This window comes from Penicillium riverlandense (assembly GCF_028828495.1).
Source record: "Penicillium riverlandense strain IBT 135883 chromosome Unknown utg000001l_segment0_segment0, whole genome shotgun sequence".
NCBI classification, from domain to species: domain Eukaryota; kingdom Fungi; phylum Ascomycota; class Eurotiomycetes; order Eurotiales; family Aspergillaceae; genus Penicillium; species Penicillium riverlandense.
Window position 1 is genome coordinate 1,744,105 of NW_026643194.1, and position 20,606 is coordinate 1,764,710.

The 20,606-nt window shown below is 51.0% G+C and overlaps 8 protein-coding genes across 8 annotated transcripts; 1 reads left to right on the top strand and 7 right to left on the bottom strand.

Annotated features, from left to right (window-relative positions):
• Positions 1-264: 264 nt before the first annotated feature.
• On the bottom strand, positions 265-2,742 carry N7474_000711 (uncharacterized protein; the record flags this gene model as incomplete). Its single annotated transcript, XM_057192126.1, has 6 exons — positions 265-1,660; positions 1,715-1,811; positions 1,863-2,024; positions 2,081-2,483; positions 2,637-2,661; positions 2,723-2,742. The coding sequence occupies 6 exons, from the start codon at positions 2,740-2,742 to the stop codon at positions 265-267; spliced, it is 2,103 nt and encodes a 700-aa protein (XP_057057079.1).
• Positions 2,743-3,748: 1,006 nt separating this feature from the next.
• On the top strand, positions 3,749-8,263 carry N7474_000712 (chromatin-remodeling ATPase CHD1; the record flags this gene model as incomplete). Its single annotated transcript, XM_057192127.1, has 2 exons — positions 3,749-8,088; positions 8,143-8,263. The coding sequence occupies 2 exons, from the start codon at positions 3,749-3,751 to the stop codon at positions 8,261-8,263; spliced, it is 4,461 nt and encodes a 1,486-aa protein (XP_057057080.1).
• Positions 8,264-9,406: 1,143 nt separating this feature from the next.
• On the bottom strand, positions 9,407-10,634 carry N7474_000713 (C2H2-type zinc finger protein; the record flags this gene model as incomplete). The annotated part of the gene is made up of 2 exons (XM_057192128.1): positions 9,407-10,056; positions 10,094-10,634. The coding sequence occupies 2 exons, from the start codon at positions 10,632-10,634 to the stop codon at positions 9,407-9,409; spliced, it is 1,191 nt and encodes a 396-aa protein (XP_057057081.1).
• Positions 10,635-11,101: 467 nt separating this feature from the next.
• On the bottom strand, positions 11,102-12,185 carry N7474_000714 (aldo/keto reductase family protein; the record flags this gene model as incomplete). Its single annotated transcript, XM_057192129.1, has 3 exons — positions 11,102-11,582; positions 11,644-12,076; positions 12,134-12,185. 3 exons carry the CDS (start codon positions 12,183-12,185, stop codon positions 11,102-11,104), a joined length of 966 nt encoding a protein of 321 aa, XP_057057082.1.
• A 506-nt stretch (positions 12,186-12,691) lies between these two features.
• N7474_000715 (uncharacterized protein) lies at positions 12,692-13,350 on the bottom strand (the record flags this gene model as incomplete). The annotated part of the gene is made up of 2 exons (XM_057192130.1): positions 12,692-13,153; positions 13,210-13,350. 2 exons carry the CDS (start codon positions 13,348-13,350, stop codon positions 12,692-12,694), a joined length of 603 nt encoding a protein of 200 aa, XP_057057083.1.
• Positions 13,351-14,132: 782 nt separating this feature from the next.
• Positions 14,133-16,087, bottom strand: N7474_000716 (uncharacterized protein; the record flags this gene model as incomplete). The annotated part of the gene is made up of 6 exons (XM_057192131.1): positions 14,133-14,151; positions 14,193-14,205; positions 14,260-14,653; positions 14,716-15,493; positions 15,545-15,885; positions 15,941-16,087. The coding sequence occupies 6 exons, from the start codon at positions 16,085-16,087 to the stop codon at positions 14,133-14,135; spliced, it is 1,692 nt and encodes a 563-aa protein (XP_057057084.1).
• A 1,267-nt stretch (positions 16,088-17,354) lies between these two features.
• N7474_000717 (uncharacterized protein) lies at positions 17,355-17,714 on the bottom strand (the record flags this gene model as incomplete). The annotated part of the gene is made up of 1 exon (XM_057192132.1): positions 17,355-17,714. One exon carries the CDS (start codon positions 17,712-17,714, stop codon positions 17,355-17,357), a length of 360 nt encoding a protein of 119 aa, XP_057057085.1.
• Positions 17,715-19,215: 1,501 nt separating this feature from the next.
• N7474_000718 (uncharacterized protein) lies at positions 19,216-20,023 on the bottom strand (the record flags this gene model as incomplete). Its single annotated transcript, XM_057192133.1, has 2 exons — positions 19,216-19,385; positions 19,441-20,023. Coding segments are annotated over 2 exons (753 nt in total), but the record flags the coding sequence as incomplete, so codon positions are not given.
• Positions 20,024-20,606: the final 583 nt, after the last annotated feature.

Below are 20,606 nucleotides of genomic sequence, written 5' to 3' on the forward strand. Positions count from 1 at the left end.
GTAAACGAGCTTTTTTTGTGGACCAGAAGAACCGCCACCCAAACAAAACTCCGTCAACAAGAAACCATGCCGAACCAACCAAATCCACCAAGGCGGAGAGAGGTGTTCCCGTCCGGTTTCCAGAAAAACCTGGAATATGCTTATAAACGACCGGAGCTGGCAAGGACAGGTTGCAATGCGATGACGAGAAGGTAAACAAACGATAGAGTGACTGACAGATGCAGGACACGAAAGGAGACTGGTGGAAAGACGAGCCACTGTTCCTTAGCCGTCGATGCTATCATAGTCATCATCCTCGTCATCCTCCTCCGAGGGGCCATCCTCGTCGCTGGAAGACCCTCCGTGGGCACGGAGCTTCCTGCATTGAACCGCCGCAGCTCTGAAAACACCTGGGAACGCCATTAACCACATGACTTTCCGGTTGTCACGTCGCCAGTTGCGCCGCTGCTCAGAATCGCGCTCATCACGATTGTGACGGCGGCGGCGATGCTCGAAAGGAACGCCCGCTTCAGTTCTCTTCCTCCAAGAAGTACTGTTCACGACACAAGTTAGCACAGTCGCTACACAAAATTGCACGGTAATACTTACGAAGTTGCCGGCCAACTTCTGCTCCTGGTCCATCTGACTCTGGTACTTGTTGATACGCGGGCGGTAGCTGTTGGGGTCACGGCGGAAGGTGACATCCAAGCTCTTCAGGAATCTGTTACAGCCAGTGACCAGAGATTCAGGGGTGTTCGCGCGAGCATCCACGGACGGCTGGCCGTCAAACACGATGACACGGTCAGCCAGGTAGGTAGCCATGATGAAATCGTGCTCGACGATAAAGGCCGTCTTCTTGGTGTGCATAATGAAACGCTTGATGACGCGAGCAGCCACGATACGCTGTTCGGAGTCCAGATAGGCACTGGGCTCGTCGATCAGGTAGATGTCGGCGGGTACACCCAGAGCCAGGACAATGGCGACACGCTGCAATTCACCACCGGACAGGTTCTGAACTTCCTGGTCGATGAAATCATCCATTTTTAGAGGCTTGTAGACATCGGTCTGGAATTGAGGGGACAGGAAAGCGGCCTTGATACGCTTGAAGAAGAGCTGGCGCACGGTGCCCTGGAACTTGGGGGTGATTTTTTGAGGCTTCATGCTGATATTCATCTTGGGAACACCGATGGTGCCATCCGGCTTCTCAGCACCAGCAAGCATGCGACAGAAGGTTGTCTTTCCAGTTCCGTTCTCACCCATCATGACTACAATTTCGGAGTCGGTGAATCTGCCGGACTCGACTTTGAGATGGAAACTACCCAGAGTCTTTTCCATGGCAGGGTAGCTGAAAGCGCGTGCCTTATCCGCAATGAAATCATCGCCAGCCTCGGTCAGACGGAAGGTGAGGGACTCCTCTCGGAACCGAAGGTTCTCAGTCGGAATGTGACCATCCAAGAAGATATTGATACCCTCACGGACAGAGGAGGGCAGCGTCACGACACCGTAGACAGCAGGACGACCATAAAGCACGCAAATGAAGTCGGACAGGTAGTCCAGGACGGACAAATCGTGCTCGACAACAATGACGTAGTCGTCGGGTCGCAGGAGACCCCGAATGGTGCGGGCAGCGGCCAGACGCTGCTTCACATCGAGATAAGACGAAGGCTCGTCGAACATGTACCTGGAGAAATTATTAAAACCAAGACTACCAATTCGTACTCAGGTGTTCACTCACACGTCGGCTTTCTGCACGCAAACCAGACCAATGGCAAATCGCTGAAGCTCACCACCAGAAAGATGGTCAATATCACGGCTCGCAACCTGGTTCAGTTCTGCACAGCCATTAGCACAAATTCAAACTGAATTCCGAGCAGACTACTTACCAAGAACGTCCATAATCTCTTTCATGTTGTCCATTTGAGAGCGAGTCTTGATGAGCTCCTGCACCTGCTTGACAGGGCCCTTCACGGCTCTGGGGATCTGGTCGACATACTGAGGCTTGACAACAGCCTTCAGGTCGTCTTCCAGGACCTTGGTGAAGTAGTCTAACATTGTCAGCACATCTCATTCGGGATTTCAATCATTCCTCCGGGATGCTCACTCTGCAGCTCGGAACCACGGAAATACTTCAAGATCTCCTCCCAGTCAGGTGGGTTGTCATAGCGGCCGAGGTTGGGCTTCAGCTTGCCGCTCAGAATCTTCAACGCCGTGCTCTTGCCGATACCATTGGTTCCGACCAGACCCAAAACCTGACCGGGACGAGGCATCGGAAGTCGGTGGAGCTTGAAACTGTTGGCAGAATAACGGTGGGTGACCTGGCTTTCCAAGTTGGTGGGCAAGTTGATGATGTGAATTGCGCCAAAGGGGCATTTCTTCGGACAGATACCACATCCAATGCACAGCGACTCGGAGATGAAGGCGATCTTGGAGGTGGAGTCGACTTCAATGCAAAGCTTGCCTGTGCGGACCACCGGGCACGACTTCTTGCACTCTTGACGACATTTCTGCACAAATTAGTCTCCATCAATAATACATCGGACGGCGTTCAAATCCATACCTTTGGTTTGCACTATAGATCGAGGTAGTCTCGTGTAAGCGAGGCTTGAACGAAGCGGTTGGGAGACGAGGACCGGGTTAGCGGGGCAATCTGGACGAACCTTGTCACTGTTGACAATCGCAATACTGTAGACCAACTGGATGTTAGACACGCATTTCATGATGCGACGATTTTCAGGGCACATACCGCGTAAGCTTGTCAGACATGGCTGCGGATTCGCTTCAAGGAAGCTAGAAAGGCGAATGAACGGGCAAGAGTGGCGAACACGCGTGCGAGTCTGGCGTCGAAGGGACCGGGAAAAAGCTGTCACAGCTGTTGAACTTGGGGCGCTGGAAGGCACCTGAGGTTGTGTCTGCGCAGACTCGGAAGGTGACGGGAGGAAAGAACAATAGCACCGATGGAGGGGCCCCAAGAGAAATGCCTTTCATGAACTGATTGTGGGCTGTACGGCCTGAGGCCACAACAAAATGACTCAGCAGTCATAAATGACTAATGAATTACCCACTCTCTGGTTGGCTGCCTGTCAAATCACATGACTACTGCCTCACGGCTCAGGCGGCCACCAAGCGATCCCCGTTCAGCGCCAAACCGCCGACACGCCAGGCCCCAACTCTCGTTCTTCCTCACTCGGACTCTCCTCTCCCACTCCCCCCAGTCCGCCCATCGCGCCTCTTCCTCCCCACCACCATTCTTTCTTGCAACCATTGCTATCTTGACCACCCCATTTGCGGGGTCACCACGCTATGGAGTGTAAGTAATTTTCTCTTTTCACTTGGAAAAATTACAGCGTTCCGTCCGACCTGCTGCCGGGTTACTTCTCCACGCTTTTCGACCCACCGAGAGTCCTCACACTCCCTTTTTCTTTGGTGCGAATAAATCCCTGGTTTTTTTGGAGTCTGTGCTCGATGCCATATCACCTCTGCGGTTGGTTGTGTGCCTCAATCAGCCTGTTGGTGCTCTGTTCGTCACGGCCGCGTCCATCCCACCCGTCATCCAAAAATACCCTACTCCATCTAATCTGATATTCTGCCTTGAACTACTATCTTTTGCCCTCTATTTGCATGCGAAATGAGTCGCGGAACACTATTTTGCCATTACCTGTGCCTCCCATGCCTCTGTTGCCGAAAATTGAGCTCCAATGCTGACTGCCCTTCCACTATAGCCTCTAGCATGGTGATCCCATCTGCCCAGGAACCTCCTCCTAGCGCAACAATGTCAAATGGCTACCCCCGCTCTCCCGTTGCCATTCATGCCCCTGCAGAAAGCGATGTGGTTCCCAAGAGCGAAGCCACCCCGTCGGAACCCATTGACTCTCATGCCGTCTCCGAGTCCTCCCCCGAACCCGATCCCGCAGACGTGTCATTTGATGGCGCATCTCCAATGTCAGATGGAGAAGACGATGATGCGGTGATAGAACCTAGTGGTGACGAGTCTAACCCGTCTAGCCGCGAAAATTCTGCATTCCCCCACACTGGCCTCGACTCGAAGCGCAGATCGTCGCCGTTGGATGAGACCGAGTTGATGAGACAAAATCCTGATCTATATGGACTACGTCGCAGCGGTCGGGCTCGAACCACACGCCATCTGGCCGATTCATCGTCAGATTCCGAATCCGATGTCGTTGCTCCACGAGCAAAACGTCGGCGCAAGGAACCATCCCAACTCTCCAAGGCCTCGCGCTCGGCTACAGCGTCCTCGCTGTCGGAGACAGATAGCGACGAATATGGCGGCAAAAGCGCTCGTGCCAGCAAGGCAAGACGGCGGCGCCTGAAAGAGGCAGCTAGCGTCGAACCTTCGTTCGCCGAGGTGCGGTTTTCCACGAGAAATGCATCGCGAATTAATAACTATAACGAGGATGATGATGACTCAATCTTCGATGAGGATGCCGGGGATACCACTCAAACCTACTGGCTCGACGCTGCTGAAGACACTCGCCCTGCCGTTGATGTCGTTCTCAACCACCGTCTCAAAGAGGGTGTCGACCCCAACAACCCTGACGTGGGCCGCCAAGACTTCGAGTTCTACATCAAGTGGCAAGACATGTCTCATTATCACGCCACATGGGAATCCAATGAGTCTCTCGCAAACTTCCGCAGCACTCGTCGCGTTGACAATTACGTCAGGAAGGTGCTCATGGAGGATCTCCGCCTGCAGTACGACCCCAATGTTCCTCCCGAGGATCGTGAAAAGTGGAATCTCGATCGCGAGCGAGATGTGGAAGCAATTGAAGATTACAAGAAGGTCGAGCGTGTTATTGGCGTCCGTGACGGTATTGATGGCACGACTGAGTACCTTGTGAAATGGAAACGCCTCTTTTACGATTCGTGCACCTGGGAAACTGAAGACATGATCAGTGAGATTGCACAACATGAAATTGATCGTTTCATCGACCGCTCTTCTCGTCACCCTGTCTCCGACAAAACGGAGACTAACCCGGCTACTCGGAGGCCATTTGAGCCTATCCACGGCACCCCGAGCTTCCTGCAGAACGGAGAACTCAAAGATTTTCAGGTCAAAGGCTTGAACTTCTTGGCTTTCAATTGGGTAAGGGGTCGTAATGTGGTCCTGGCAGACGAAATGGGACTTGGAAAAACGGTGCAGACTGTCTCATTCATCAATTGGATGCGCCATGTGAGACGGCAACAAGGCCCGTTTATCGTCATCGTTCCTTTGTCGACCATGCCGGCTTGGGCCGAGACCTTTGACAACTGGACTCCAGATCTGAATTACGTTGTCTATAACGGCAGCGAAAGAGCGCGAGCAAACCTCCGCGATTATGAGTTGATGGTGGATGGCAACCCCAAGAGGCCCAAGTTCCATGTTCTGTTGACCACTTACGAGTACGCTATGAATGACTCGCCTTTCCTTGGTCAGTTCAAGTGGCAGTTCATGGCTGTCGACGAAGCCCATCGTCTCAAGAACCGTGACTCTCAGCTCTATGTCAGGTTGGTTGAGTGGAGCTGCCAGGCTCGTCTGCTGATCACCGGGACACCAATTCAAAACAACCTTGCAGAGCTGTCATCTCTGATGGACTTTTTGAACCCTGGCCTGATTCAGGTCGATGTCGATATGGACCTCAATTCGGAGGCAGCCTCACAGAAGCTTGCTGAGCTTACCGACGCTATCCAGCCTTTTATGCTGCGTCGTACCAAGTCTAAGGTCGAGTCTGATCTTCCCCCGAAAACCGAGAAAATCATCCGCGTCGAGCTCTCTGATGTTCAGTTGGAGTACTACAAGAACATCCTGACGAAGAACTACGCGGCGCTGAATGACGGAGCGAAAGGAATGAAACAATCACTTTTGAATATCATGATGGAACTGAAGAAGGCCAGCAATCATCCTTTCATGTTCCCCAACGCCGAGGCAAAGATTTTAGAAGGGAGTACCCGCCGAGAAGATATTCTTCGGGCAATGATCACGAGCAGTGGAAAGATGATGCTCCTCGATCAGCTCCTTCGAAAGCTGAGAGGCGATGGTCATCGGGTTCTCATCTTCTGCCAAATGGTTGGCATGCTCAACATCCTCAGCGAGTACATGGAATACCGCGGCTACAAATATCAACGACTGGATGGAACCATCCCTTCCGCGGCGCGTCGCTTGGCAATTGAACATTACAATGCACCGGAGAGCACGGACTTTGCATTCCTCCTCTCGACCCGAGCTGGTGGTCTTGGAATCAACTTGATGACTGCCGACACAGTTGTTCTCTTTGACTCAGACTGGAACCCTCAGGCTGATCTACAGGCAATGGCTCGAGCGCACCGTATCGGCCAGACAAAGCCCGTCAGCGTGTACCGTCTCGTCTCAAAGGATACAATCGAGGAAGAAGTCATTGAACGAGCTCGCAATAAGCTTCTTCTGGAATTCATTACCATCCAGCGTGGCGTCACTGATAAAGAAGCTTCCGAGATGCAGAACAAGATGGCGCGGGTCGTGAACGAACCCAACTCCACTGACGACATCTCACGAATTCTCAAGCGTCGTGGTCAGAAGATGTTTGAGCAGACCGATAACCAGAAGAAGCTTGAACAGCTTGATATTGATTCCGTTCTCGCGAACGCAGAATTGCATCAAACCGAGGAGACGGAGCAGATACAAGCCGACGGTGGCGAGGAATTCCTGAAAGCTTTTGACTTTGTTGATATCAAGGTCGATGATCTCAGCTGGGATGACATCATCCCCAAGGAACAACTTGAAGAGCTCAAAGCGGAGGAGAAGCGCAAGGCCGACGAGATATACCTGAACGAAGTTATTGAACAAAATCGGCCTCGCAAACGCCAAGCACCCACCGACTCTCAAGACACGCGTGAAGAACGCAAGGCCAAGCGCCAAGCGCGAGTGCAGGTCATTGATGATGGAGAAGAATCAGAAGGCGCCTCGCTGGATCCCAAGCGTCCACTTAGCGAGAAAGAATATCGCTCTCTCTCGCGGGCATTTCTTCGTTACGGTGACATGGCAGACTGCGAGGATCTCATTCTGGAGGATGCCCACCTGAAAAGTCGTGATCGGGAAACCGTGCGCGCTGCTCTTCGCGAAATCACGGACAAAGCTGCCGCACTTGTCGGAGAGAACCAAGCTCAAATAGACGCTCTCAAGCAACAGGGCAAGAACCTCACCAAAAAGGAAATGAAAGCGGTTTTATTTGATCACCATGGCGTCAAACGGCTCAATGCTTGGACTATCGTCGAGCGCCCTCCCGACATGCGCCTGCTCCGGGACATCACCACCTCTGGAACCGATTTCAAGAGTTTCCGTCTTCCTGAGGCCACTAAGTTGGCAGACTACAGTTGCCCGTGGGGTGCACGTGAGGACGGTATGCTTTTGGTTGGCATTGCCCGCCATGGATTCGGTGCATGGACACAGATCCGCGACGATCCTGACCTTGGGCTTGGAGATAAGTTCTTCCTTGAGGAGCATCGGGTGGAGAGGAAGACCCAGCGCATGCATGGCGATGAGAAAGCCACCAAGTCTCCCGGGGCTGTCCACCTTGTTCGCCGCGCCGAATACCTGATGTCGGTCTTGAGGAACAAGTACAGTAATGGCAGCAACGCGAGCGCCAGGCGTGCTGTGGACAACCACCACCGGAACAACAAGCGCAACTCGCGCGTCTCCGCCAGTGGCAGCATCTCTGCCTCCCCTGCGCCCTCCGGCTCCCGCAAAGGACACCGCGAAGTGGATCGCTCCCGAGCACGTTCTCATACTCATGGCCACCGGGATGGTGACCGTCACCACACCCCAAGCCATGAAGCCCGTCCGCGGTCCGGCCACGATGCTGATCGGCCTCGTCATCGCCTGTCAGATGCTACAAACGAGGAACTTCGCCGCCGGAAGGGCCATGAGAATGGTCATTCCAGTAAGGAAGACATGGCATCCATATTCTTTAAGCCCATCGTTCAGAATCTGAAGCAAGTGACCATGATCACGGCCAAGAACTATCCGAACAAAGCCGAGCGCGCTCAGAAGTTGCGGAGCACCATTGTCAAGATTGGAGAGTTCATCCACACCACCTTGGAGGGATCGCGGCCGATGCCCTCCCTCGAAACGCGTCTCTGGTGGGTCTCATATATTTTAATTCTGGCTTATAATCTGTTGCTGACCGAATCTAGGGAGTATGTTTCTCTCAACTACTGGCCCAACAAAGAGGCCAGTGGCTCCAAGCTTCAGCAGATGTATGAGAAGGTCATGGAGGCGAGCAAGGCCTCCAAGACCTCATCCAATGGTGCATGACCTTGGTCTCATATTCCCACTGGCATAACCTTGACCATTCTACATTGCATTGCACGAGGCGCCTCACGCGTCTCTCTTAGCCTTTTCATTGCCTTCTGGATTCTCTGTCATCAAGATTAAACGCCATTGACCTTCGAATTTGATTGGTACATATCATATGGATGCGACGAGTTGCATGGCATTGCGAAAGGCGTCGAATGATTTAAACGAACAAAAGCACACACCGTGGGCCATCTTAGCTCATTTGAGAACGGTCCCAATTTCAGACGAAATGCATGGCGTGTTTTGGAGTATGTTTCTTTGTCTCTAATTTGTCTCTTTCTGCCTAGAATGTGAGAATTGCATCGGACTTTCAGCCAACCTGGTTGGATTAGGCCTATTCGCATATCTCTCATTTACTTCTTGGTCTTCGTTTTTTGTTACGCTTGGGCACTCTGGTACAGGCACTTCTATGGAAGAGTTCATGCCTAAAGTGCTTTCTTTAACTTCATGTTCCTGTTTCCTTTTTCTTTTCTTAGCACATGTACTTTATGGAGTGGCTACGGTGGCGTCGATGATTGTCTGTTGTCTTGCCGAGACAAGATCATTCAGCTGGTTAGGAGCGCTTGTTGCCATATCATTTTCATATTTTGGTTAGAGCCAAATGGAATTGGATCATGCTTCGGTACCTTTTGTGAGGATCTGAGCTTCAATCCTCTTGTATCTGCTTCTCTCGTATAGACCAATCGTCGTTTAACTGGCTTGACGAGTCATCAGTACTCTATGCCATTCATGGGATCTCAGTAGGTTGATGGTTTACAAAGATCTAGAAGAAATAAAGCCTGATATTGCCAGGACAGGTGATACACAAAAGGGCCAATGTAACCTCCCAAAAAAGCTATTCATACAAATGCCATCCAGCCCTCTCGCCTATTCCCGTATAACAAGGTGCGAAGCCACGATTTGAAAATATGGGTGTTTAAAATGAGAGAGAAAAAAAAAAAGTTGAAGGGCGACAAAACGCTGAGAGTCGTAGATATTCAAACCCTGACATTGACACCAAGCGCCGTAAGGAGGAAAGAGAATCAGAAAATAGGGAAATGCAGTAACACATATGTCCGGTGTGTTGATAAGTCGGATCAGAAGAAATGAAGATCATTCAAATCAAACTACTCCGGCCGGCTTGATCCCTTGCTGCCGCTGCTGTTCTTTGAATTGCTGTTGTTGCTGCTGCAATTTATCCAAACTATTGGAGAGAGTGGCCGCAGGACCAGTCGGAATATTGATGTCGGTAGTGCCGCCAACAATGGCGCTGAATAGCCTGAGCTCGCCCTCAATCACGTCGTCAACAATAACCTCCTTCTCCTCCCAGGCGCGTTCTCGCTGTGGCCGGATCTTCTCCCACTCTGACTGCAGTTGCGCGGCCTCTTTCTCGGCCCAGAAAATTTGCCGCCGCAGAAGACGGTACAGGTCGCGCGGGTGCATGGAGAGTTCGTGGTCGTCGAAGCCGAGGTCTGGAGTGAACTCGGGCATGGTCGTCTCATCGAGGTCGGATGATTCGCCGACGGTATTGTTTATTGTAGCGGCACTGATTGTGGTGGGCTCATTGTTGTGCTCGGGCTGCTCAGCCCCGGGTTCCCTGGGCGGGTGGGTGAGCTTCAGGCGGATGCGCTGCAGCTTCGACGCTGGGGTGCTCGGTTGGCCCTTGGAGTCGGCTATGCGTGGGCCGTCAGTCTCATGGACGGAGCGCATGTGTTTGGTTAGAGCGTCGGAGCGAGTGAAGTTGCGGTCACATTCTGGGCCGTTGGTCAGTCCTGCTTGAAGGAAATCGCATCCCCATCATGTACTTACCAGGCAAAGTGCAGTAAAACGGCTTCTCGCGGGTATGGCTCCTCATATGAGCGCGCAGCGCATACGCACTGGCGTGCGTTTGACCCTTCCGGCTGCAATCGGTCCATTCGCACGAGTACCGCTTCTGTCGGCTCCCGATGTGCTCGTTGTGGATGTGCTGCACCAGTCCATCCATGTTGCCCAGATCGCCGGCGCTGCATCCATCCCACCGGCAGACAGTGATCTGGTCGTTGTTCTGGCCGCTGTACTCCTCGTCCTGGTTGTTACCGAGCACGGCCTGCAGGCTGGGCGAGTTGGGAATGTCGCCCGAGGAATCGGAGGAAATCGAGGCGGTGGGCGAGGTCGGGGGTGGCATCTCGTCCTGCACGGATGACAGTGGCGTCTGGCGATCCCATGAGGCTACACCGGTGCGACGGCGTTTGGAAGGCGGCATGTTCGAGGCCGAAGGGGAGTGCGCGCGACTCTCCTGCTTGAAGGACTCGTGGTCGGAGGATTCGACCTCGTCCGCGGTGGACAGGGGAGAGGCTTCTCTCGAGGCCATGATGGGAGATGGGACAATGAATAATTTAGGAGTCAGTCAGGGGATGTAGCTTAACGACTCGACGTGTGAAGCAAGGACAATGCGATCAATGGGTCGGTTGGTCAGCTGTCCCTCACGTGATGGGGGTGTTTATTCATTCCGCAAACTCGATTTTCTCTCTTATTTTCTTTTCTCTTCTCGCTCTGGATGGTGGTTATACCCGTGATAACCACGACTAATTAACAATTGACAGCATGGTAAGTCTCATCTCCCTCGACAGTCTGTTTTTTCTCTACGGGATGAACAAAAAGAAGAGTTCTGCAATTCTGACAACCTCCTCGCACTCCGTGTGCAGTGAGGTTGCATGTGGATTTTTCTACACTTGATCTGACTTGTGGAATAATGATCGTTTTACTATCATATTAAATCGCTATCTGGTTTCGATGGCTAACGATCACAGTAATTGACCACTAGGCTAATCATCGCCCTCAATAGCGGGCCCCAATCACCTTGTTCTCCTTCAAGATGCCATCGACCTCCGCCATCTCTGCATCGGTCAGTGACTTGACACCTTGCATGTTCTGAGTGACCTTGTCCTTGGTAGTACCACCAGGAATGGGGATGATGGTGGGCATCCCAGGCTTGCCGCTCAGGCTGTGGAGCCAGCCCAAGGCGAATTGGGAGGGAGCAACGCCTTTCCGAGTCGCGAGGCTTTCAACCTTGTTAATCAGCTTAAGGTTGGCCTGGAATGCTTCCTCCTTGAAGCGAGACAAGTGACGGCGGAAATCGCCCTCGGGAATATCACTCGTAGACTTCACGGCGCCGGCGAAGACACCTCGGCCCAGTGGGGAGTAGGCAATGACGGGAATATTGAGCTCGGCGCAGGTTTTGGCGACGTCGTTCTCGAGGATATCGGTCGACCACAGGGACACCTCCACTTCGACGGCGGCGATCGGGTGTATCTTCGCGCTATAGGAAAATAGTTAGAATGGAAAAGGATCTCGTAAGAAAAGGAAAAAAAAGTACATACGCGCGCCGGATGGTAGCCGCATCCACCTCGCTCAGTCCGATTCCACCGATCTTGCCCTCCTTCACGCACTGGGCCAGGATGGACACCGTCTGCTCCACGGTGGTGTTGGGATCTTGTCGCGCACACTCAAAGATGTCGAGCTTCTTCTTGCCATCCAGCACACGCAGGCATTCATCCACGCTGCGACGAATGTTCTCCTCCGAGCCATCGGGAGCGAGTTGGCCGGGCTTCACGCCACCCTTGATGCTCAACACCACCTTGTCCGCATTCTCCGGATACTTGGTGAAGTACTTGTTCAGCAGGTGGAGCGAATTGTACTCCGGTGTGCCGTACAGCTCGCCGCCGTTCCAAAAGTTTGCGCCCAGCTCCAGTGCCGTGTTAAGGGTCTCAAAGCACTTCTCCAGGGAAGGCGGTTCAGGAGTCCAGGTCATTCCTTGATCGTCCGGTCAGTCCAAAGGCCCTCAGCCGGGGGTTTCAGGGCGGAATTTACTCATCAGGCCATAGCCAGTAGGGCCGATTTCCTTTCCAACAAGCGAAGGCATTGTGTTCGATATAGTTGATACGTGCGAGGATTGATGCTCCGGTGGAGTTTTTTCCAAGTTCCAAGTTGGGCTTTATAGCTGATCGTCACACCCAAACTCCCGCCACCCCGCTCCTTTTAACTCCGTCAACGCTCGATAAGCCGGTTTTGCGGCCTTGGATGACAGGAAATTATCACCGCCATTGACAAGAGTTCTCGGTACTTCCGTATCTCAATCTCCGCGCGGACTTCACGGATATTTTCATTAGAATCGGTAATAGCAGCGGCATTGCGCCGGAGAATGAAATGTGGAGCACGGATTTAAGACACAAGACCCGCGAGGTAAATTCAGCTCTGACTTCATGTACACACAGTAACTACCACTGCTTTTTGTGGCTCGCTCTGCTATTGGCAATTCCGTCTAACACTGGCTCAGACATGGACGAAGTAACTAAAGCTAACTGCCCTCCACGCAAATTTTATAGTAAATGACCAAGAAGAAAAAAGGAAAGTAGTCGAGCCAGCATTCTATCTCCGCAGCGAAACCTCATCCGACGAGTCCAGCATATTCCGGAACCGATCTGACAATGTCTTGTACAAGGCACTGAAGATGATGGGGATGTCATCTACCGTGAGCTTTCCGTTGTTCAGCCCAGGGCCAATCTGCAAATTCTCAGCTGGCTTATAGTAGGAGCTGCCGTCATGTTTGAAAGTTTCCGTGTAGCTGACATCAACGGCGCTGCTCGCTGGCGTAGGATCCGAGGCTGGGGTTGCGTGGGCCATTGGTGTCGACATGGGCATTTTAGTCGAGCTCTCAGTAGATGTCGAATTGTGGCTCGAGGTCGACGAAGTCGTGGAGTTGGACTTTTGGGTCTGTGACTCGTTGTTCGGCTTGCCCTTTTCTTCCGTGACTTTAGGCTTGGGGACCTGGAGCAGGTCGAGAGTGGCAAAGACGCGGGATAAGTATTCTGTAGTGTCGGGGATGATTCTCTGTTTCTATGTTAGCAAGACAAATGCTTTTTATATAGATTCATTCAGTAACGAACCCGAGGTCGCAGGCCATAAGCTGGCCGTGTTGGGTTGCTTTTACCAGCGTTGGGCAGTGGATGCGCGTGGATTGCACATACTGCCAGCAAAGCCATGGCCAGAATGGTCATCCAGGATGACCTGGGAGCGACACGCGTCATTTTAGGTCAGATTTGCGCAGCGAATGAAGTTTGGAAGGCCCAGTGAGGCCAGGGAGTATAATGACACAAAAGTTGATGCAGACAATATCGCGACGGTCTGCACGCGTAAGTCGATACAGAGATCCGCTACTTCATATACACTGGGGCCTCTCGAAAAACCGAAATGCCATCTGCTATCATGTGGAATGTGGCTGGCTCAGGCGTGGAGAATACCGCATCATTTTTACATGTTTCCACCAGGGGCCTCCTCGCGACTTCCTCGGTTACCCCTACCTTGTGTAGTCTACTGGCACCTACATACCCATAAACTCTGGCTTCTGACCGATAAAACAAGATATTTACAAACTTGCTCGAGCGGACTTTCTCATCTCAGTGTGCAAATCATGATGTGTTGTCTTGATTGATCAGCAGGAGTGACTGCCAACATTCCAGTTGTCTCACTTCTCAGCGAATCATAGTGTCCTTGCTAGATCGTAATGACCATGGCGAGTGGCAGGAGAGGTGTGTGCACTTGGACCGTTCAAGATATGATTCTGGAATGACGGGGGTAGTACTTTTTCATACTTGGGTGCGGCGGTCGTTTCGGGTTCCTTGGCCCATTCATTCCCCATTCATGCGCTCTTACGAGGGAAATTGTTTTTGACCTCCTTCTATCGAAATTCTGCATTATACACACAGAGAGAGAGACAGAGGGCTAGAAGAAGATAGAGAAGAAAAGAGTATGAAATCATCGTGAAGGTCCGAATTGTTGATTGGGCGCAACAGACGGTCGTGGCAAAGGTTCAAATTGACGGGAAAAGGCTGTAGATCAATCAGAAAGCTAGAATTAAGGAAAGACTCACCCAAATGATGAGTCTTTACAAAGCAGAGTTTGAAATTTTAGACGTGTAAGGATTCATCGGAACATACCGGATATCTCGCTGGAAATTGTTAATGGGTCTTCTCTGCCTCCAGTTTCTACAACCCGAAGTTGAGGTTTTCTCCCGAGGCCCAGAGGCGGCAACAGTTCGAATTTCATCACTTGTTTGTACGGATATTCAAGTGGTTCTCCAGTCTTCAGAACAAGTTTTTCAAACTGGCCAGGGAATTGACCCTGGGTGTCATTCAAGAAGCAGAGATTATTGGACTTGTCAAAAGCAGTCCATCTGTTGCCATAGAAAATTTCACCATAATTTTCGGCGGATCCACGGGTCAGAACGGGAACCGGGTTAGTTTCCTGTGTTGCACGGGAGTATCTGATGTGGAGGGAGAGAACGCGAAGTTTGTCGAACTTAGTTGCTAGTGTGCGGAGAGTCTTTGATGGCTAGATATTAGTTAGTAAAAGGATCAATTTAGCTCATAGATGGCTGGAATGGTTTGTCGTACCCACTCCTCCTCGTCGGGATTGATATCAACCGCCAGTATTTGCAGATTAGGACACCGTGCATCCAAATATTCCAGATCCTCAGAGCTTAGTGTCGCCTTTTCTTGGCGAAAACCACTCCACTCATTGACGTGCAAGGAGAGAGTTGTCAGCTGTGTATGAAGAGCCACATCCTTAATGAAACAGAAGGTCTTTGTCACCTCCAAGGACTTTAGGGTATTGAATGATGCGAGGAATTGTGAGAGGCGAGCCTGGGAATGAGAACATGCGCATAGATATGTGAAGCTTTGTAGGAACCGAGCTTGGCCTTTTAGCCTATTCAGCGTGGCACATGCATGCATACTCAAAGGGCCAACGCTAAGAGATGAGAGACTCGGCCAGCAAAATGTCTCCTCCCATCTAGCCCAGTTAGGGCCCCCAATTTGGCCTCCATTTATTGAAAGAGACTGAATGGGAGGAAGCTTGTCGCTGGACGTCCATTCCACATCACTGGGGGTTGGCTCAGGGATTGGCGGCTCCTGGAGAAGTTTTCCAATAGAGAATGATTTCACGTTTGGACAAGACAGTAGGAGAGAGTGCATGTTGGTTGCTCTGTGAGAATCGTTTCGCGTCGATGGTCCTCTAGGGAAGAAAGCGTTGATCTTCGAAACCCACGGGAGTAGTTGACCGCGAGGGGGTGGATTCATGCCATCTTCACTCAGAAGCTGAATATCGAGCCCACGGGGATGATTTTCAAGGGTCTGGATGAGTCTGTGTGACAAAGGGGCTGTGAACTCAAGCCTATTATGAAATTAGCTATGCTGTTATCCCAGACAAGGACATCGTGCATACCGGACTCGACACAAGTTTGGCAAGTTCTGTATCAGTCGAGATAAGCTCTCTTTTGCCCTGAACTTTGCCATCGCGCTTTTAAATTCAGGCGTCTCGTTCAAAACAGGTTTGAGTGTCAACTCTTTCACGAGGGGCTTGAACTTATCATCGCGAGTGTTTAGCAGTCGACGTAGAATAGTTCCAGAGATTCTCACGGCCTCGTCCTTGGGTTGAACGCCATCTACGGGAAGAGAGGCCGGGTTCAACACAATAGACCGGTACAAGGCCGATGTAAATTGAGCGTTGCGTTCCTTGGACACCAAACATAGGTTCAATAGGTCATTCCTATTATTTTCGCCGAGCTAGAATAGTCTCTGGTCAGTTGGCCACCCGCCTGTGGATGTGCGGGGCTCTCACAGCGTCGGCGATCAAGTACCAGATATCCCAGCTCAGCTCAGGATAATTCCCGTGTTCTCGTGGGGGCTCGTTAATTTTCAGCCTTTTGTCTTGGTGTGTTTCTTGTGGATGCGATCTGTCGCGCCTTTTACTTCGTGTATTAGGCATGGCTTTTAGTTGCTGAGGGAAAGAGGGAAGGGGAAGAAAGAGAGATAGGAAGCATTTGGTACGCCAGGGTGAGGCTCTTCATAGGGGCCGAAGCACAGCCCCGCCCAAAAACGTTGGGGTAGGCTACTAAGGGGGATTTATGGATATTATTCTAGCGTTTGATCTGGCTTGTTTGCTCTGGAAGTTTCAGAATTGACACGTCAAAGCAAACAAAGCTTTTGGCCCAGCTAATAGTACAGGACTTGGTGTCTTAAAGTTACCATGTAATTTAGTATGACATCAGTCCCGTGCCGCAGTAGTTAGCCTTCTCCGCTTTGTCTTCTTATCGCCATCCTTCGCTTACTCTAGATTTATTGGGTGCTTATGGTTTGGCCTTATTATCTCGTTTGTCGTTAACGGCAAACCTTGAGGACCAAAACAACTACTGACTCCAAGACGAAATATATATATTTGACCATCACTGAAAGACCCCTCCCTCTTGACAAGTATGGGGTTGAGTGGGAGCGAATGCCTAGTGTCTTCTTCCTGTCAAGGATATTGTATAGTATTGAGAGGAATCCAAAGAGAGCCCAGTACTGCTGACGATGAAGTTCCACCCACCAGGCCGTTGAAAAAATGATGTGTTGGTGGTGCTGGATGTTGGCCGGCGCGCACCGCACTATGGACGCTCGAAATTAACGCATCGGCGAAACGCGCACAATGCTTGCACCCCAGTTAGCGCAATGTCGACCCCTTGATACTCGTGGAACTGCTAATCATTTTGCAAGTCGTCGTATTTTCGGACTAATACCAAACAACTTGAATATTATTCCAGACAAGTAATATTATGGCAACAGGAATATTACCTACCACTAACTTTAGACACCATGAAAATTAAAGGGTGCTGAAATTCGATGTTTTAATTTCAGAGTCCTCCAACTTTAGATACTGATTGACGGCTAGACGCCATAACAAATATTAAGGTAATGGGCAACCGGAGGGATCTCGAATGCTCTAGGCAGGCGGAGGTTGGTGGATATATTTGATTATGTTACAAAAAGAGGCTATCTATCCAAAAGGGCAAAAAACATTTTAGCAGCGGTGTTTATAACAATAGCAAAATCCAGTTCGAACTCCAAGGCGTCACGGATCATCGTAGAGCAATAACTGGCACAAGATTCTTTTTCTGAAATCGAGAATGTGCCGGCAGTGTCGCAATAGCAATCTCGAAGGAAGATCTAATAACGAATAAGTCAGAGCAAAAAGTATATAGGCTCAAAAAGCTTACTTATGGATCAGAGGTACTGGTGGCAAAGCCATTGTACTCAACTCCTCCAACATAGGTCGCGTACAGGTTGATGTCGGTGTAGTCATAGCACGTATTCGCACCCATCGCGACGAAGTTCCACGATGTGCAGTTGTATTCCGAGTAAATCCATGCATAACCCTGGGTATAGTTCACCATAGCGGAGAGTATGGGAACCGAGTTATCTTGGAAGTTGCTGCAGACTTTCTGATCATCGTTGTCGTCTCCCCAATCGTTAATCTCATCATCGGGGTTGCAGCCGGTACCACTGTATCCACTAATAACCCACTCAGCAGATGCAGCGGTGGCAAGAGCAAGGAGAGTAGGCAGGTGGAAGCGCATGATGATGATTTGGTGACCGGTGGCAAGGTAAGAGCAGTTAAAGAATGTAGTCAACGAAGCGGAAGAGCCTAAAAGAGGACCTGGCAGCCCTATTTATCTACAATATGTTTCCGGACTAAATCAGCCCCAATTAGGTATTCAATCCTTCGTGTTGTTACTACGCTTTCGCTCGGGTAGGGCAAAGTCACATTATTAGGGGCCAATTGTTGATCCTGTTATGAGTTAAAAATAGGCGTCGAGGTAATTGGCTGCCCACTCCATGACGAAAAGTGCCATACGTCAAGTTAACTAGTTAACTGCCAAAATAGCATATCGGATGTGGATCAGACTGTCTAGCTCACCCTCACGGGGCGAGAAAATGGAGTCAGGATTCCACGATGATTACATAACTCTGCCAGAGGAAATTCCGCCCTAAACCAGCTTATCTCAGCTATAGCAAGCCCAGCACTCAAAGCATTAAAAATCATTGTTGACTACCAATATTAATAGGTGGTAGTTGAGATAGTTACTGCAAGTTTCGGTCTCCTATTGGTCCGTTGTCCCCGGCACCACTTTAGTCCGTTGCCTCGGGCCTCCTACTTCTCCGTCTGCAAGGCGCTGCCCGTCCGTGTCGCTATCCTTTCCATCACCCTAGGTCTATCTGGAACCCTACGGTTTGAGCATATTATATTTCTTGTCATTGAAGACGGCCAGCCTTGAGCAATAACAACTACAGAATCGAGATATACATCTGACCATGAGCGAACCGGCCCCTCCGTCTTTTATAACCGGCGGGTGTCTATGCGGCCAGGTGAGATACAAAGCAGAGATAGGAGAGAAATATGCCTGGCCACCCGGGGTAAGTTTGGATCCATATTCCATCTTAAGTGCTTCCTGTGACAGAATAGCAGCCGCATACCTGCTCTTGTACCCACTGCCGTAAACATACGGGGGCACCTTTTGCACTCTTCCTGACCTTCACATGCCCACAACTCGGCTGGAAGAGCCCGGAAATAGGCATGCCGAGCGCATCTAATATACCTCAGGAGCTATCCACAGCGGCCAGAGAATATTCACATACGCAGGGTCGATACCGTGGATTCTGCGGGGTATGTGGGTCGACGATGTACTGGCGGTGCCCAAACGAAGATGGAGATGAGATCGAGATGTGTGTAGGGACTGTAGATGAGGAGTTCTTGGAGAAATACGGAAAAGCGCTGTGTGAACCGAAGAGGTCGAGGTTCTATTCACGGAAGGAGATTCACGGAATTGGGTTCGGTGGGGAGTTCAAGGCTGGAATCTCGGGGCCGAGGTTTACAGAGGGAAGCCGGAGTGAGAAATTTGAATAGTGTTATTGGTGTATACCTAGCTTTGCTGCGGAATCACAGGAACCAGCCCATGACGGGGTATATAACTTCATGCTTGGCACCAGACGCTTCAACTCCCCGTATATAAAACCGAAAGAAATGCTCACTCTCCCCCTTGTGTGGGTAAGAACCACGTTGAAAATCAAGGCTCACTTGGTATCATCTTTCCAATCCCGAACCGTCCACGACTTTGCCCCATCCCCGACAACCAGCTCCAGAGTCGTAAATGTGATGTTCTCATACAGCTCTCGGGCAGCCATTCTCGCCTTTGCATGCCATGGCCCCCGACCACCAAGCCGCGCATCAGTGCGACTGCGCCAAACGCCTATTTCCACCAATTAGCCCACATTAACATGATAATAACCGCAAAAGAAACTTACAGGTAGCCAAATTTTGATGATCTTGATCTTTCGTCCCAAACCAATACTTCAACAAGCCCCCACTGGCAATAGCCTCTTGATGCGAATGCGCATCCAGCGCATATAAACGATCCGGATCCGCGTCTGGCTGCAGCTTTGACCGGAACACGACCACGTAGAACGACTGCTGCGTCCACGAGTGGCTCTCAGCGTCAGCGAAAGTCCTCACTAGACTAAAAACGTCGTCCCAGTTGAACGACTCGGTGTATGGCGCTGTTGCATAGTCGTCGCGAATGGGTCGGAGGGCCGACAATGCTAGCGCCAAAAGCCGGTCCTGGGTATCGAGGGTTTCTAGATCCAGAAGGTGAAGTGCATCGTTGTATGGGGAGGCGATGAGGCGGGTGTCTGTGTCCAGGGCTGCGATGTTGGGCGTGTTCTTGCTGAGCTGCCATTGCAATGCGGCAGCGGCGCGGAATTTCAGCGGATCAAAGTCTGTAGTGACTAGGCTGTGATGGAACAGCTGCTGCGAGGGTTTGCCGACATGGCTGTTTGTGTTGGTGGTTGCGCTGTTCTGGGCTGGACTGGTGGTTACCCCTGGAGCCATGGTCTATTATCTATTCGACTGGAGGTTGGCCGCGAATGATAGTTAGGGTTTGGTTAAAGCAATACTGAATGGCCACTGAAGTCGTGCAGCAGCAGCTCTATGATATATCTCGAACACTGAAAAAAGGAGAAGAATGACAGCACATGCAATAATAATGAACGAGGACAAGATTATTCAGGCACGGAGAAGGAAAAAAAAGTTTTCCGAACCAGATTTGGCCCAGGCACCGGACCCAAAGAAAAAGAGGGACACCTTTATACCAGATCTCCACCATCCGTCCTTGTACCACATTCCGCCAGAATTGTGCCATTAAGAGACACCGCACAAGCACGCCATTCCTTACCGAAAGTGGCGCCTTTGAGTTTACCATGAAGATAATTGAGTTTCGGGGGCCCCAACGGGTGCCCGATGCAACATCTCTTTATCTCTTTGTCAAGGAAACTGAAACTTCAGCCACGTGTCGCCCCCGAACCCTAATGAAACGGCCCGATCTGTGGCGTTTGGTCCACCCGCCGGCAATCCTGTCGTTCACCGACTATTGGATAGTGTCTTTCGTCCAATTACCTTGGCCCGAAATGCGATC